A 17,023-nucleotide genomic window follows, 5' to 3' on the forward strand; every position below is an offset into this window, starting at 1 on the left:
AGGTAGTATTGACAAACCTCTAGATTGATCCTTTTTCCTCCTCACAGCTGCAATTCTTCACCCTTGCTGGGTCTCAGTGTAACGCATTCCACGATCGACGCAGGGATAGCTCCCATTCCATCGCGCCACGAATGACTCCCTGGCCAATATCTCTCGTCCATCTTGCAGGACTGAATCGTTTTCTTTCCTCCCCTCTTCTCTCTGCACGAGAACCTCAAAGCGATATGCTGCAGTGACACCGTTACCATGTCCGACTCCTCGGGCCTGGACTGGGCGTTCATTGCCTCGATTCCGCCACATTGCTGGAGGGTATCACCGGATTTAATCTCTCGGACTTAAATTATACAAAGAGCGACAGGTATATATATGTGTCTGTGTATGTATGTTCTATACTGTCTCTAGAATCGTCCAAACGCCCTGGTTGTTTCTATCAAAATGTCTCTTGCCATCGCCCGAAGTCCCATAGAGCACTCCCCCATCGACGACGTCGAAGAGAAAGCCCAGGTGCGTGTGAGGGAATCCCCCGATGCCCTCGGGGATCCAGACGATGCACGTCACTTCTGGTTCCAGAGGGAAAAGAACTCCTCCCGTTCCAATGCCATTGCTACGCAGCCGTCCGTGTACGATGACCCAGACCTGGCGGAGACGTATCAACCCCCGTCCAGCTGGGAGAATATCCATCGGTTTGATCCGTCAGCTAGATGGACCTGGAAAGAGGAGAATAAAGTCGTGGCTAAGATAGATCTACGCATTATGGTACTGGCATGCGTCATGGTCGTGGCGTTGGAGCTGGATCGGTGCAACGTTCGTATGTGATCGGATTCGCATCTCGTCGGCTGAGATTATGGCTGATTGATGGACAGAACAGGCGAATGCAGACAGTTTCTTGGATGATCTGAATATCACCCGAGACGGTGAGTGCAGATTAAAAGATGGAAAGATGGATGGCTAACATATCCAGACTATAACCTGGGCAACACGCTGTACCGCCTCTTCTACCTGCTCAGCGAGTTACCTGCGCAGGTCATCGGAAAGTCTATTGGCGTCGATCGATGGATTCCCCTGCAGATGACGACTTGGTCGATTGTCGCCATCGCCCAGTTCTGGTTACGCAATCGAACCTCGTTCCTGATCTGTCGAGCTCTTATTGGTGTTTTGTCCGGTGGTTTCACACCTACGGTTCGTTCGCCGGCTTATTTTTTCTCGTCACCGCTGATTGATGTCAGATGATTCTCTATCTGTCCTACTTTTACAAACACCATGAATTATCCGTCCGTCTGGGGTTCTGGTACGCTGCCTCGTCGCTGGCCGACATCGTGGCCGGCTTGCTGGCCTACGGCATCCTGCATCTCCGAGGTGTCGATGGATATGCCGGTTGGCGCTGGCTGTTCCTGATTGAGGTAGGTGGATTATTTATTTTATCTTATTGTTCTTTTTTCTTTTAATATTTAAGTTTACGAATACAGGGCCTGTTCACCCTGACGCTGGGTCTCCTGGCGTTCCTCATGCTACCTCCGTCGGTGACACAAACCGCCCATTGGGCTCGAGGGAGGAACGGATGGTTCACACCCAGGTACGTCTTTCCATTCAATAGGAGAGGGATCAAAAACATCTAATGTGCACAGGGAGGAGACCATCCTGGTGAACCGCATTGTTCGTGAGGATCCGTCCAAATGTACAGCGAATCGGCGTCATTTCTTTACTCCGCGAGATGTCTGGTGCAGCATCATGGACTTTGACCTCTGGCCATTGTATCTTCTCGGCCTTACCTTTATGACGCCATGGAGTTCGTACTATCCATCTTAATCTATCGATATACAATGCATGGCTAACTTCCACAGCTACCGTCTCGCAGTACTTCACGTTGTTTCTGATAGACTATGGGTTTAACACCTTTCAAGCCGTCCTCTTGTCCATACCATACAATGTATGCACACCGGATCCCACAAGAACCCTAGGCAAGACTAACATTCTAGGTCATGGACGTCATCTTGAGACTCGTACTGGTCTACGCCGCTGAAACCTTTGGATCCATTGCCTTGATGGGAGCATTGGCACAGGTGTGGATGCTGCCCATGCTGCTGTACATGATCGTGGTGGATTTCAGCCAGGTCAACAAATGGGTGGCCTGGACCATCCTAACGCTGTTTTTGTCTCATCCCAGTGGTCAGTTGTTATAAGAAGCACCCACGGGGAAGACAAAATGCTGATGATTGTAGCACACGCCCTGCAAGCGGGCTGGAATTCTCGCAACTCGAACAGCGTGAGGTCGCGCGCCGTCTCGGCCGCAATCTACAATATGTGTGTGCAGCTGTCCGGCATTATTGCATCAAATATCTACCAGGATGACGATTCTCAGGAGTATTCCAAAGGGAATCGCGTGCTCTTGGGTCTGACTGTGAGTAATATCTTCTTCTACATTGCCACGAAGGTGTACTATGTGCTGCGCAACCGTTACCGAGACCAGAAATGGCGGGCGATGACGGAGGACCAGCGAGTCGAATACATTGCCACCACGGAGGATCAGGGCAACAAACGATTGGAATTCCGGTTTGCACACTGAGAGAGATACCGGGGGAGAAAATCCGCTTATTAGCGGTTGGTTTGGTTTGTAGCCGTACTTGTTTCCATGGAGTACAGGTTACCTAGAAGTTTTAAAGTATAACGGTAAAACCTTATACTAGAGTTGTCTTTCTTACCTATATAGTTACCTAATCTTACTACATATCAAATTTAGTATATATGGTAGTCAAGTAACAAACAAAGTTAGGTTTCAGAGTAAAACCTTAATAGTTAGTTAACGAGTACCGGTTACCTAATTAGGCAAGTATCAAATTAGGGTTGGATAACTCAGCAAAATATTTCCGATGACATCACGTGGTGCCCCACCAGTCCCAATGCGGCCTGGTATGCCTGACTTGACGTCCCCGTGCGCCGCTCCCGTGATACTTCCTGCCTGAGGCGCAGTCTGGATGCGGCGGCTTCATCGTTTGCCTCTCGTCCTCTCTCCTATCCTCCCACACAAAATTAACACACTCTCTCTATAACTCTCTCTCGACTGGTTATCTTGTCATTCCGTGACCTCGGTCGTGGCTTCATGTCGGTGTCGTCGCTCCCATTAACTCCGCCGTCAATCATTACCTAGAAACGTGGCCGCAACCAATCCGCATTGCTGACCTACATTGTTGGAATCTTCCATGAGCGTTCACACGTTCTCCAGATTTCTATGCACATGATTCTCCTGGATGGATTATAAGCCTTCAATATCGACATTTCTCTCGCTTTCCAATCTGTCGACCTGAACTCCTTTTCCGATTGGGTACTGTCGAAATCTATACCCCTGACACCCATTCTTTCCCCGTTGATCTACTGTGCCAGATTCAGGAACTATTCACAGTAATTTCAAGGTTACTTCCTTTTTTTTATTTCTTTTTTGTTCGGGGTGGTGCGGAAGATTGAGGCATGGTGGCTTCAGATCAATTGCACTTATTGGGTCCAGAGGAGATCAGGGACTCCGAGCCGGTTCTCGATTCCCACTCCCACGATTTCGAAGATGAAATGTCCCCAAGTCGTCCTCGCATGCATCGTCCCGTGGACGGCGGTCCTCACCAGCCTCTGCTCAAAGAGGAGCCTCGGGGGCGACTGTCCAGCTCCGGAAATGATGATGCCGAAGGCAGGCCTATGCTCTACCATTCTCGACGGCCTACGATCCGCGACAAAAGTCCCGAACGTGATGTGGAACGGGCCACCCGGAAGAAATACATGATCGCATCAGCCTTCTTGCTGCTGAGTCTGGCAAGTTTTGTCGTCCAGACTGAGACCGCTGTCTATATTCAGCACGAGTTACATTGGGATAAGCCCTATTGCATGCTGTAAGTATGACGTGATTTGTTATCCTGCATAGGACCCTGTCGGATTCGGTTGACCTTGTGTTTCCTCTCGCATAGGTACCTCACCCACGGTTCTTGGTCTCTGCTGTGGCCTGTCCAACTCCTCATCCTGCGAATTCAGAAACGGAAACTCTCGTGGAGTGCATTCTGGCGCCGCCATGTCTTTCTCCTACGCACCACGGCGGAAATGGTCGTGTCCCAGGAACTGCACCCCTCATCGCACCATCACCCGAGGTCGCCCATTCGATACATGATCAAGGCCACAGCATTCGTCACGATGGCTCTGACAGTCGCCGGTGGGTCCTGGTACGTGGCCGTCAACATGACCACAGCCAGTGACTTGACGGCTATCTACAACTGCTCCGCCTTCTTCGCCTATGCCTTCTCCATCCCCATCCTCAAGGACAAACTGCGACTCGACAAGGTATTTTCCGTCCTGGTGGCCATTGTTGGAGTCCTCATCGTCGCATATGGCGATCGAGACACGGGCAAGAAGACCGCCGACGGCACGGTCGGCAAAGGCAGCGACGAGGCCGAGCACCGACTTGTCGGCAACATCGTCATCGGCATTGGCAGCGTCCTCTACGGTCTCTACGAAGTGCTGTACAAGCGATTCGCCTGTCCCCCCGAGGGCACTAGTCCCGGTCGAAGCATGATCTTCGCCAACACATTCGGCAGTATGATTGGAGTCTTCACCCTCCTGGTACTTTGGATTCCGCTACCCATCCTGCATTTTCTCGGTTGGGAAACCTTCCGGTGGCCGACCGGCGAAGCCGCCTGGATGCTGATGATCTCCGTCTGCGCCAATGCCAGTACGTCCCCATGAACTATCTGCCTCCCCAAGATATGCATGTATACATGCATATAAAAATCATGCACTGACCGTATCAGCGTTCTCCGGTTCCTTCCTTGTTCTCATCTCCCTGACATCACCCGTCCTCTCCTCCGTCGCCGCCCTCCTGACCATCTTCCTCGTCGCCATCGTCGACTGGTTCCGCACAGGGCAACCTCTCTCCCTAGCCTCCATTATCGGCGGCGTCCTCATCATCGTCGCCTTCTTCCTGCTCAGCTGGAGCACTTATCGCGAGATGAACGAAGAACGCAAAAAGCGATTGGAGAATGAAGATCTCGACTCGGATAGTGAGTCACCATGATCTATCACCACTCTACCATCTATCATATGTCGTTAGTTGATCGGATACGATCCTTCTGTCTTCTACTACCTGTTTATTTACATATATTATATTCACCTTTATATCCGCTTCTGGATCTGTATTTCTTGATTTGTTTAGTTGTGTATAGAGCGGTGCTTTATATTGTTTAGAGTGGGGTGATATATTGCATTGTTCTTAGGTATTTTTGTTGGTTATTTCAATGGATATTCTCTGTGAGTTTTGAGTAACAGGCTCATTGCATGGATATTTGTATATTTATATATTTATATGAATAGATAAAGGAGAATCTGATACAACTCGATCAAGACTCATTGTTTTTCTATAGATAATAGCTACAAGAACGGCAGTCAGGTACGTCCTTACATGATAATCACGACGTCCTAGAAATCTATATATCACAGGAAGATAATGTAGATGTAGAAGTAGTGGAAGTAGTAGTAGTTGTTGTAGTAGGATGCGGAAAGGAAGCAAAAGGTAAGAAAAACAAAGTATATCCATCACTATCTTGGCCCCAGCTTGGCCAGAGCACGAGCGCCTTGTTCCTCCCATTCTTGCTTGGTAACCCACATGTCATCCTTATCAGCGATCTATAAAATAATAATTAATATCAATTCAAAGAGCACAAAGTGAAAACGTCTCACCAGATTGGCCAGCACAGCACCACCCAAGAAAACCATGTGTCTCCGTCGAGGTGGATCTTCGATGCGCACCTTGAATTTCTACCCACAGTTAGCACCCTCATTATAGAGAGTAGAGTTAGAATCAAACATACGTTTAGTCTCTCCGGGTTCCCTTGCAACACCCGGGTCAGCCACAGCTGCTTTATCTCCTTCTCCAGCCGCGACGGTAGACCTGGGTACATGCTGCTTCCTCCACTGAGCACGATGGCCTTGTACAGACTGGAACGAACGTCGACATCGGTGCCTTGGATGGTGTTGAAGAGCATTTCGGCGATACCGGGTTGGTCCACGTCCACCAGATGCGGCTGGAAGAGACACTCGGGGGCTTCGAACCGCTCGCTGCCGACGCGAATGACTCGTCCGTCGGGGAGCGTGTACGACTCCACCAAGACGGTGGTGTCTTCCGAGAGTTTCTTATCCAACTCCAGATCATACGACACGTAGCAGAGTTTCTCCTTGATCTGACGCACTGTCTCGAAGTCGGCCGTTCGGTTCAAGGCGTAGCCCCGACGCAGGAGCAAGGCGATCAGGTTGCGTGTGACATCACGACCCGCGACATCCAGGCGGCGAATATGATGGTTCAGCACCGTCGATTCATAAACCGGAATGATGTGGGTGACTCCGTCACCGGAGTCGACGACTACACCGCTGCTAAGACCTTATCAAGAGTCAGCACCCCAGGCGAACCTCTCCATTTCCTCTCTCCCACAAGTCAGGACATACTCACCCTGCGCGTACAAAGCAAGCACCGCTTGAATCGCCACGTAGACACCTCCGAAGTTGTAACCTTCCAGCATGGTCTCGCACATCTGTTCCCGGTTCTTGAGGGGGTTCATGGGAGGTTCGGTGAGGAGGATTTTGCGACCGGTGGGATCGATCTTCATTTTCTCGTAAAAGGTGTAATTCCATAGATGTTGCATGTCGTCCCATTTCTTGACGACTCCATTCTCCATCTGTATGCAAGGCTTCCGCATTAACGACCTTCCCAACTACTGACCCGGGGGTGGGGAACACACGGGATAGCTGATCTGGAGCATCGATCGGGCAGCGGCGGCCTCATCTCCGCACATAATATCTTTGACGACGATATCCCCGGCTTGTTCCTCTGTACGCAAGATAGGCCGCCCTACTATGGAGGGGAACTGGTGCTCTGGGAAGTTCTATCGAGAAGGAAGGGAGATGGTTGTTAGCCAGTCTGAGGAGGCATAGTTTCTCAATTACGATTGGGGTGATGAGAGTGATACCTGCGCAGCATATCCGACTTTGAGGAAACCAGTTCCTCCGTCGAGTACTAGAAGTTGGTGTTGTGTTAGGTAGGTAGCTGGTTGACTGACTGGTGGGGAGAGCTGGAGGGAGGAAACACGGGGGAAAGAGCTCACCGATGGGCATATCCGCCATGATGGAAAGAGACACGTAGGGACAGGGATTCGAATTCAAATCAGCGATAAAGGGACCGAGCAATTCCAAGGGAAGTAAGGTATGAGTTGACTCTGAGAGGAAGAAGGGAGGTTTGGCACTGCCCGATCGGGAGTGGTGCCCCAGGCAGACGGGAGCCTCATGACGTGCTGACTACTCAACTCACATCTTCATCTGGAGCAACGCAGGAAGCCAATGATATTTATTCTAGTGAATACCTTATTCTCGGATTGGAAAATAGTACCATACATCATCTTTACATCCACCAAACCAGAAAGTAATGCTCATCGCCGGTGTCCGCCCGAGATCGGGCCCGCCCGGGAAAAGAAAGGAGTATAAACGATTAATGGATCCTTAAACACCAAATACGAACTACATTCTCCTTCTCCATCCCGTAGACCATGTCTCGCATCGGCTGGGTACGTCCAATTGCAACCAGAGAATCCCTAATATCCCACGACAAGAGATAAATAGCTGACCATGATCACAGTATGGCCTCGGGTCCATGGGCCTCTCCATGGCCACCAATCTCCAACGACACCTGGCCAGCAAAACGGCCATGAACCTGATCTATTCCAACCGGACCATGACGCGAGGAGATCCATTGAAGGTCCTCGGTGCGACGCCCGAGACCAAATTCGAGAACCTCGTTGCGCAGTGCGGGATTATCTTCACCATGGTGTGTTCTAGTCGTCAAAAATTACAGATGTACATTTACCAGTGTATTGATAATCGATAATTGATATGCAGGTTTCGAATGACTCAGTCCTCCAGCACCTCATCTCGTCAGCCATTGGATCGGGCCATTCCCTGCGTGAGAAGATCTTCGTCGACTGCTCGACGGTGCATCCGGAGACGGTGGGACTCACTGTGGCCAAGTTGAGGGAGAAACAGGCCTCTTTCCTGGCGGCGCCTGTCTTCGGTGGGAATCCCATCGCCGTGGATGGGAAATTGGTCTTTGCAATTGGCGGACCGCAGAAGGCGACGCAGCTGGTGAAACCGTTGATTCAGAACGTTATGGGTCGGAAGGTGATTGACTGCGGTGAGGATGCGACTAAGGCGTCGTTGTTGAAGATTGCTGGGTATGCCTTCTCCTTCTCTTTTATTTTTCGAATTTAAAGAAAGAAAAAGAAGGAAAGAAAGTGGTTTCTAACGTTTACAGCAACATCGTAACGGTGAACATGATGGAAGCGGTCGGAGAAGCTCAAGTCTTCGCCGAAAAGACCGGCTTGGGAATGGGTCCTATGGAGGAGCTGATCAGCGAGGCATTTGGCCCGGTTGCCGGGGGATACTCGAAGAGGTGAGCCATTCCTTACTGGGACTGGGTGATATGATGATACTGATGTCACAGACTGACCACCGGTGCGTATGCGCCGCCTCTGGAGTCTCGACCGGGATTTGGCGTGTCTCTGGCCATCAAGGATGCGAATCATGCGTTTGCCATGGCGCAGGAGAATCGGGTGGAACTACCGGGCTTGCAAGTGGCGCGGGAGAATATGCTGGCCGCTAGAGACTACGCGGGAGAGTGTCTGGATAGTAGTTCCATGTACGGAGTGCTACGGCAGAAGGCGGGATTGGAGTTTTGGAATGAGAAAAGTCGAAAGGGTGGCTCTTGAGAGCAAGTACGGAGTAGTTGTATATTAATAATATACAATCCATATGTCATAAGAGCAAGCCGATTCATTCGGGTCTAGCATATCTACCTGACATGTGGAATCTAGACAATACCAGCAACTTACAAGATTCTCTACACGGCATCGCCGGTGTATTTAATGCTTCGTTGTTATGCCTCAATAAATTGATCAGACAAGACGTGAAAGAGGTATACAGCATACGTGGTGGGAAGAGATACACCAAATAATCAGCGTGCTTCTCGGTCCGGGCTCTTTAACATTATTGGATTGTTTTTTTCTTTTTCTTTTTCTTTCTGTCTTCTTTCCTTTCTCGTTTGCTTAGAGAAAAAAAAGTATGTACCTAGCTCAAATATTATATATGATATCGTATACCCTCCTGTTCAATCAGGGGGTGGGTTTGATTTTGGTGGTTTCCACCAAGGACGGGTATACCTCGGCAAAAGCCGGTCCCAATGTCCAGTTATTCAGGTTGCGGAAGTGCCGTTCGAACACGGGGTTTATGATCAGCTCGTCGCTATCCCCCGTTGATAGCAGGCAATCCGTCGCGTCGTATGGCCAGTTGACGCACAGAGTGCTGGTAAACGGGGTGTACCAGCTCTCAAACGGATAGTCGCGATACGCCATCACCACGCGGTCCCGCATGCGCGGCCATGGGAGGTAGTCAATCCAGGCGGGGTGCGGCGTGAACAACTGCGACGGCCGCGGCGTCAGCCACTCCGGTATACGGTCGTAGTTCTCCTGGGTCGGGTAGATCTGCCATCGCATGAGGACAAACATGGAATACAGGACGGCCACTTGTTCCGGCAACGACGAAATATCCGGGAAGCTGCGCAGGATATCCGTGAAGACCTTGGACAGCGGATGCGAGTAGACGCTCTTTTCCGGGTTGAGCAAGGAGGAGACGCTGGGATAGGGAGGTCCTACCAGCTTCTGCTTGGGAACCCCCTGGGCCGCTTCCTGCTGGCGATGGTGGAGAAAATCCAGCAGGATGGCATCCAATGTGCAGGTCGGGGCAATGTTCCGGACGAGGGTTAAGTGGGCGGGAAGTGGATGCTCCGCCATGGGTCCCTGATGAGGCGGGGGCGGATAGATCGCCGGCGCGCTCAATGGGGGAGGACGGAAGTTCTCCGAGGAGCGGCGGAAACCCTCCACTCGGGGAACCTGCTGCGATGCGTCCAGGAGGAAATTAAAGCCCATCCTCTCGTCGGTCCCGAAATCCAAGCCATGGGTCAAGTTCTGCCGTTGGTAGTCGAAGGCGATGCGAAAGGACGTCGCCGATGCTGACGAGCTATTGCGTCGGATCGTGCCCAAGGCGGGTGCAGAGTGCGTGGACGAGGGCGTTTCGGCACCGGCGATGGACTCGGAGTAGGGCTGGTCCGCCGACCGGGAGAGATTGATGTTGGGGGGAATGGAATCGACAAAAGGCAGAGTGGTCGAGATAGGAGGGATACACTTGGGGCCGGTGGGGGGGACTGAGGGAGGATCTAGAATCTTGTTAGTTTCTGCGATAGATTTGGTTCCGTTAGAAAAGAAGTGTACAGGAAAAGAACAAGGGAAGAGAAGACGAAAAAAGAGGGGAGCATACTGGATGGATTCTTCCCGATCAGGGGATGAATGATATCCATAATTGCCTTCAATCCCTGCTTGAGTTCTCGGTTTTCGGCCTGGATCAGTTCATTCTGCTTCAGGGCGGCCTGGAGATCCAGGAAGGGTTTCTGTGACGAGAGCTCGCGCACGCGCTGCTCCAAGGAATCAATGTGGGACTTGGTGCGCTCACGAATGGCGCGCTGGGCCTGACGATCGTTGGCCCGTTTCTTCGCCAATTGCTCCGGGGTGAGATTGGCGACGCCTCGCGCCGACGTGCTGTTCAGCTTGCGCTTGCGCCCCGCGGGTCCGCCGTTATGATCGGAGGCGGGTGTTTCAGTTTCTGCGTCGGCGGATGACGCGAGACCGGTGGGAGTGGGAGAGTCTTCTTCGATCTTCACCTCCTCCTCCTGGCTCATGGATAACGACTCCATCGCCGGAGACGGCGCCACATCATTCAGAGGAGGCAGGCGGTTGGCCATTGCCTCGCTCGCTGCGTTATCGAATCGTAATGGCCATCCAATACGGTCGGACAAGGGTGAGGAAAGGGGAGGGAGCCAGGGTGTCAGCTAATCGAGACAGAAGACGGCATGGGATCGGGTTGAGTAAATCGATTGCTGAATGAATGAAGGAATGAAGGTATAAAGGAATGAATTGACGATGAAGGAATGGGTAAGGGGAAGAAAGGAGAAAAGGAGGGAAAGGCGAGGATTTCGGAATGCGTTAAAATGACAGTTCTGGAACAAGTGGAGTTCCGCCGAAGTTTAACCTGCCTTCACATGCGTGAAATTGAGAATTAGATAATGATCTGAGAGTAGTTAGTTAACTACGTTATGAGACGATAGAACTAGGTACATGGTACGGACGATCTCGGTGGATCGAGCATGATCGAGCGCGCCGGTTCACTCCGCGTCTAGCCTTCGCTATACGAGAGACTGCTGAAAGAAGACGCTCATTCGATCGGACCAGGGGGTGAGATTCCCTGTCATTCTCTATATACATGAATCTTTTGCTTCTCGTATGATGAATGGATAAGTCCATCCAGTATATCTGGAAAAAAAAAATAAAAATAAAAATAAACATTATACAAAAGACAAAAGAACCAAAAAAAATAAAAATAAAAATAAAACTCCGGAGCCTTTACTTCTGTCGAGACAATCCAATTCAATAACCCCATCGAACAAGAAATCCCTAGACGCATGCATCTACAGATCGTACAATCAATCATCCCCGTCACTGGATCATATGTCCCATCTTCGAAATCTGTGGAAAATTCTCAGGTTAGCAGGCGGTCATGTCGATCCGGAAAAGGTTTCCGACCTTGGTTCGTAAATATCCCTCCACCTCCGAACTGGTGATCCCCAACTTTCCCCCTGTCCGCCAGGCTAACGGGATCATCGGTACTCGTTCCTTCACCACGACCTCTCGGCTAGGCCCTTCCACCGCTCGCACCTTATCCGGGTTGTTCGTGAGCAACCGGATGCCGTGAGGGTTGGAATCCACCCCCAGCCCCAGATCCGCCAGCATCGCCGTGGCCAATCCGTAGCTCCGGGCGTCGGCGGGATGCCGAAGCAGCAGATTGGCTTCGACGGTGTCGGACCCGAGGTCTTGAAGGTTGTACGCCTTCAGCTTTTCCCCCAACCCGATCCCCCGTCCTTCTTGGCGCAGGTATACGATCACGCCACCAGACACATTTGAAGGCACAGAAGAGACAGACTGCTGCGAAGCCACCTCCGTCAGGGTCTCCATTGGCAAAGACATCAACCGCGCCGCTTCGTCCAATTGTTCCCCGCAGTCGCAACGAGCCGACCATGCCGTCTCCCCCGTGTAGCATTCGGAATGGATTCTCACCAGTGGTGCTTGGCTGGGACTGCTCGACTGTGGCTGATCCACCGCCGGTGCGTCCGGGGGAGATTCCCTTCTTGCGCTATTACTATCCTCGGTGTTTGCTTCGTCGTACCGACTACTGACGCGGCCAGGATGCAGTTTTCCGACATAGGCACCGCGGATCATGCGGTCCATTTCCGTCTCGCCGGGGCGGGGCCGATCCAGACTCCGACTTCGGATACTGTTTCCAAACACAATGGCCAGATGTTCCTTGTCATCGAGATCGTTGTGGTAGAGGTGGAGGAACATCTCCGCGCCATTGGTGGTGGGGATGCGCGCGCGCACGATACATTCGACATTGGGCAGACAGGAGAGAAGCCTCGGCGGCTTCGAGGATGCCGTTTGTTGTGCCAACTGGGATGTGTTCAGGGAGCCACCAGGGGTTGCTGGAGGAGTGAAGGACGGGGATAGCAGTGAGGTAGGCACGGCGGGTGTGACGTCGCCTTGGTTGTGTCCGGCATGGTCGGAATCGCTCGTGGCACTCGCACGCAGCATATCTAATCGGCCATTCAACGGCGCAGTAGTCGGGCCATTGTCATCCAAGGAGAGATCATCGACCGCAGAGGAGGAAGGCGTTTGCGCAGCGAAGGAGGGGGAGGCGTGGGAGGGAAGGTTGGCCATTGCCGAGATCGGAGAAGGGGAAATCACAAGTAAGAGAAGGGGCCAGAAACAGGAAACTCAAGCAGGATCATGGACTACCTGAGAGCATTGTAGACAAGCAGATTCGAGACTGTTACAGCGAAGACCGGATAACTAGACAGTCGAAGTTGGATCGAATGGTCTTCGGGGAATCTGGGGGTGACTCCCAAAGATGGGTATGCTGAGTCATGTATGGGTTAGTCAGGCATTAGTCAACTGCCGACTCTAGCATCTTCCAAGAAGCAAAGACATCATCATTGTAAAATACATCGATTTATACGGTAGATTATCATTAATCAATATTTATAAGAAGTGGAAATCCTTAATGTGCAGTAGTATAGACAAACAACAGACAAACAGACAGGTCGTCAACAGACAAACAGACTGACGACAAACAAGCATTCCTTAGAAGGACCACCGCTGTCCCCCCATCCAGCTCCAAGTACCTCTGAGTATGCCAGTTGAGCCAGGATTGCGTGTTGAGCCTACGTACTCCGTAGTATGGAGTAATAATTTTTCTTTTTCGCCCCATACTGTTAATCTGCTCCAACTACAACTGACATCACTACCGCGGTTCATCGTCGACGTATAGGTCGTATCTCATGTGAAGTGGATACACGATCGACATCAAGTATCTCGCCCCCCATGGGGTCGTACACAAGGAAGAAGACAAATGTGGGCGGGTATTATTCCTGGTCAATCCTCGGTCGTCCCATGGCCCCATTTGATCCAGTCCTCTTCAATGTATTTCTATCAGGAAAATGGGAAGCAGGTGTGATTCCACCGCATCAGACGACCTTGAACTGAGCTCACCCTTCCCATCTCTCTCGGTAGAGTCGATACATGGAATCGACCTCTAGAAGATGTCCAAAGTGGATGAGGAGCACAGCTCAGCTACATCAGAAACCAATGACACATTTCCCCCGCCGACATTCTTCCAGAGATGGAAGACTCATATGAAGAAATGGTGGTGGCTGTATCTGATCGTCTTTTGCATTGTCGTCCTGATCACTGTTTTGCCAATGTGTGCCTGCATCCGCCTACTTCAAACCGTTTATCATCCGCTAATCGTTTTTAAATCAAAGAGTCTACGTGGGAGTCCCTCATTTCGCCAATAAGTACATCAACGATTACGAATTCGACTACTCCGGTTTGACCATCACCGACCTGACGCCGAATTCCTTACATATTAGCCAATCCCAGAAACTCCATATCGGAGGGAGTTTTCGAGGCAGTGGACATCTCGATCCTTTCAATGCCTCTCTTAGCATTCCTGGGTCAGATACGAGCTTCGCTACCCTCCCCATCCCTCAAATCAGCTTCAGCGATAGCGCCGTGCTCAACCTGGACCAAGTTCTGAACTTGTCCTGTGTCAGCTGTTTCTCGGAATTGGCCACTAAAGCTATTTCCAACAAGGAGTTTGGCATCTTGCTCACAGGGAAGCCCGATCTGAAGGTAAACGCGCTACCGACAGCACATCTTGACTTCCATAAGACCATGACTATGCAGGGTGAGTTGTCCATCTTATCCATCTAGATCTGAGTTGATGTGTATAACTTCGGATAGGTTACGATGCGCAGGGTAAGAAAGTAATTATCTCGAAAATTTTTCTCGAATTAAATTCCACTAATATCGACCAGAGTTCCTCAACCTAAACGGTGCATTCAACATCACCGATCTGCGTATCATAAGCCCTCGTGAACAGGGATATAACATAAACGCCACAATTGCCTTCCGAAATCCGACCCGATTTACCGTGGAGATGGTATCATTCCCCTTTCCCTACTCACTCTTTCCATGTTACGGGATTGTCTTACTTACTATTCCCAGGGCACCGTCAGCTTCAATCTCTCGATGGGCAACACTCCCCTCGGCTACATCGACATTCCGAACCTTACTCTACAACAAAATCACACCAACGCCGACGTTCTAGGGAACATCAACATGTCCAGTATCATTAATCAAGGGATATGGGCAAGTAGTAATTCAGACTTCGGCAACGTGACTATCGATCTGCATGGCAATCGTTGCGTATACAATGGCCAGGAAATCCCGTACTTCACTGCGGCTTTTCGGGCTCTAAATGCGTCGATCCAGATTGATCTGTTGAAATACGCTAAGTATATACTGTGAGAAGTGGAAATCGAAGAGCAATAATGAGACTAGACTAGTGATAACTTAGAGCAATCACAATCACTATGACACCGTATATAAAGAACACAATTTGCCAAAACTCCCGATCCCCCATGTCAAGTAATGCATCCTGTCGCAGAGTAAGCTAGAAAATCGCCCAACCAAACTCCACCGCCTTTTTTATTTTTATGTTTATTTTTCCTTAAATAGATAATTGATTCCGAGCTCAGAGGGTATCATGATCTTGGTGACTGCCGTCGAGGCCCAACAACGATGCGCATAGACAATTTAAAAGAATTCTTTCTCCAGGATTATTTCCCGGGAATGTCAAGAACAAACCGACGATCAACCTCCATTTCCTTGTCATCTTCTTCACCTTCGAATTTGAGCCGGTAAGTATCCTTTCGAGATCCCATCACCTCCGCTCGGTAAAAGGTGGTCGTATCAGGATACCTCGCAAGCACTTGCTTTCCCACGCTAAACGAGGGCAACGCCGAACCGACTCGCGGGATGGGGATCAACGAAACGGCCGTGGTCTTGTACACGGCGCCTTGCTCGCCGTTTTCATTGGGTTCGGGATCTTGCACATCATACCTTAAGAGGGGTATCCTGGGTCAGTGATTTGCCGGGTGCTGACTGGGGGAGAGTCATCCCGTACCGTTTTTTGTGTCCCTCACCTGTGATCCCCTTGATTATGCACTGAATGCCCTCGCCTTCCACACCTTGTTTGTTCTTGTTATGCTTGAAGACGACTTCGGCGCCCACCGTCAGTTGCCCACTACGTTCGGCGGGGGTGCCCTTGGCGCTCTCGGTTCCTTCTTCCACCTTGACGTTCACTCCCTCCCGGCTATCGCGGCCCTCGCGCGCTTGCGCACTGGATACGCTAGTACTGCGTGGAATGCTACCCTTGATACGACTGGCCTTGTCGGACAAGGAGGGACCAGAGGGGCCAGGTGAGTCGGTGGAAGAACCGTCGACATCGTTTCTCTTCTTTCGAGATTTAGAAAGAGCCGACGCGCGGTTGAGGGGCGCCTCCGCCTCCGAGGCTTGACGGAGGGCCGTCAAAAGCCCCAGGTTTTTAATCACATCACTTGGTTCATCTTGGAGAATGGCTCTCTCTTCTTCGCAGAGCTTGGCCATCTGCCGGTAGAGACTATCCAACTGATTATGCTCGTTTACTGAGGGTTCTGCAACCAACAGTTATTAATGCCAATAGTTTGGACGTGGGTGAAAGTAAGAAGAAAAAGAATGGGAAAAAAACGTAAGAGGAAAGATATTGCACTGCTCCCGCCTTTCTGCTAGCGGTTCGTGTTCAATCCCCCTGACATTTCACGGGGAAGAAAGGAGGAGAATTACTTACTGCCCTCTCTACCGATTTTCTCATTCAGAGCACCGATTTGCTCTGACAACGTCTTTTGTTTATCATGCTTTTCTTTTGCTTTGCGCAGGTCTTGGAGGATCTTATTCCACATATCTGTTTCTTCATTGGCCGCCAGGCCATTGTCCCTGGGCACGGGAGGGCCCCGAGGACGATTCCGGGACATGCCGGGAGATTGAGGACTCAAACCCAGCGCCGAGGGAGCCTTCTCTTGCTGCTGTTGTACGGTTGAGGTGGTGGTCAGGTGCTTGAATTGCTCTAACTGCAACGCCTCCCACTCAAAGGCGGAAACGATCTCCTTCGTGCCTGTACTGCGCGTGCCACGGGCGGCACCCTCCCGGAGATTGTGCGGGAAAGGAGACGCTCTGAAACCTCTCCGGCTCTTCTCGGGTGAAGCTGACAAAGAGCGAGACTCCGGGGATTGTTGATGATGGCTCGGAGATGAAGCGGCGGTATCGCGGCTGTTCTTGGCGTGCGTATCGCGGCTGTCGGGAACGCGCTTAGTGCTCCACCACTGGACACGCTGATTGGTTGGCTCCATATACGTCACGGCCAGAAGCGGTCAGCTGAATTAGGTTTAGGGCGATTCTGTGGATTGGATGGGTTT

At 51.0% G+C, this 17,023-nt stretch overlaps 8 protein-coding genes across 8 annotated transcripts; 4 read left to right on the plus strand and 4 right to left on the minus strand.

Moving 5' to 3' along the window:
• Positions 1 to 435: 435 nt before the first annotated feature.
• Positions 436 to 2,563, plus strand: ATNIH1004_000673 (putative MFS transporter; the record flags this gene model as incomplete). Its single annotated transcript, XM_033565381.1, has 9 exons — positions 436 to 808; positions 864 to 914; positions 962 to 1,179; positions 1,227 to 1,400; positions 1,467 to 1,573; positions 1,626 to 1,786; positions 1,842 to 1,927; positions 1,977 to 2,166; positions 2,220 to 2,563. The coding sequence occupies 9 exons, from the start codon at positions 436 to 438 to the stop codon at positions 2,561 to 2,563; spliced, it is 1,704 nt and encodes a 567-aa protein (XP_033431138.1).
• Positions 2,564 to 2,897: 334 nt separating this feature from the next.
• ATNIH1004_000674 (DMT family transporter) lies at positions 2,898 to 5,044 on the plus strand (the record flags this gene model as incomplete). Its single annotated transcript, XM_033565382.1, has 4 exons — positions 2,898 to 2,907; positions 3,500 to 3,872; positions 3,948 to 4,702; positions 4,782 to 5,044. 4 exons carry the CDS (start codon positions 2,898 to 2,900, stop codon positions 5,042 to 5,044), a joined length of 1,401 nt encoding a protein of 466 aa, XP_033431139.1.
• Positions 5,045 to 5,565: 521 nt separating this feature from the next.
• On the minus strand, positions 5,566 to 7,143 carry ARP2 (actin-related protein 2; the record flags this gene model as incomplete). Its single annotated transcript, XM_033565383.1, has 7 exons — positions 5,566 to 5,652; positions 5,707 to 5,784; positions 5,838 to 6,403; positions 6,473 to 6,698; positions 6,762 to 6,905; positions 6,990 to 7,036; positions 7,125 to 7,143. The coding sequence occupies 7 exons, from the start codon at positions 7,141 to 7,143 to the stop codon at positions 5,566 to 5,568; spliced, it is 1,167 nt and encodes a 388-aa protein (XP_033431140.1).
• A 419-nt stretch (positions 7,144 to 7,562) lies between these two features.
• Positions 7,563 to 8,777, plus strand: ATNIH1004_000676 (NAD(P)-dependent oxidoreductase; the record flags this gene model as incomplete). Its single annotated transcript, XM_033565384.1, has 5 exons — positions 7,563 to 7,580; positions 7,652 to 7,840; positions 7,912 to 8,243; positions 8,324 to 8,461; positions 8,513 to 8,777. The coding sequence occupies 5 exons, from the start codon at positions 7,563 to 7,565 to the stop codon at positions 8,775 to 8,777; spliced, it is 942 nt and encodes a 313-aa protein (XP_033431141.1).
• Positions 8,778 to 9,179: 402 nt separating this feature from the next.
• Positions 9,180 to 10,861, minus strand: ATNIH1004_000677 (bZIP transcription factor; the record flags this gene model as incomplete). The annotated part of the gene is made up of 2 exons (XM_033565385.1): positions 9,180 to 10,279; positions 10,381 to 10,861. The coding sequence occupies 2 exons, from the start codon at positions 10,859 to 10,861 to the stop codon at positions 9,180 to 9,182; spliced, it is 1,581 nt and encodes a 526-aa protein (XP_033431142.1).
• A 799-nt stretch (positions 10,862 to 11,660) lies between these two features.
• On the minus strand, positions 11,661 to 12,887 carry RIB1 (GTP cyclohydrolase II; the record flags this gene model as incomplete). The annotated part of the gene is made up of 1 exon (XM_033565386.1): positions 11,661 to 12,887. The coding sequence occupies one exon, from the start codon at positions 12,885 to 12,887 to the stop codon at positions 11,661 to 11,663; it is 1,227 nt and encodes a 408-aa protein (XP_033431143.1).
• Positions 12,888 to 13,768: 881 nt separating this feature from the next.
• ATNIH1004_000679 (DUF3712 domain-containing protein) lies at positions 13,769 to 15,038 on the plus strand (the record flags this gene model as incomplete). Its single annotated transcript, XM_033565387.1, has 5 exons — positions 13,769 to 13,929; positions 13,991 to 14,415; positions 14,472 to 14,486; positions 14,546 to 14,670; positions 14,736 to 15,038. The coding sequence occupies 5 exons, from the start codon at positions 13,769 to 13,771 to the stop codon at positions 15,036 to 15,038; spliced, it is 1,029 nt and encodes a 342-aa protein (XP_033431144.1).
• Positions 15,039 to 15,349: 311 nt separating this feature from the next.
• On the minus strand, positions 15,350 to 16,957 carry SGF29 (SAGA-associated factor 29 family protein; the record flags this gene model as incomplete). The annotated part of the gene is made up of 3 exons (XM_033565388.1): positions 15,350 to 15,632; positions 15,697 to 16,225; positions 16,399 to 16,957. The coding sequence occupies 3 exons, from the start codon at positions 16,955 to 16,957 to the stop codon at positions 15,350 to 15,352; spliced, it is 1,371 nt and encodes a 456-aa protein (XP_033431145.1).
• Between the last annotated feature and the right edge of the window lie 66 nt (positions 16,958 to 17,023).

Source organism: Aspergillus tanneri, assembly GCF_003426965.1.
Source record: "Aspergillus tanneri strain NIH1004 chromosome Unknown AapTan_2_pilon_pilon_pilon, whole genome shotgun sequence".
Taxonomy (NCBI): domain Eukaryota; kingdom Fungi; phylum Ascomycota; class Eurotiomycetes; order Eurotiales; family Aspergillaceae; genus Aspergillus; species Aspergillus tanneri.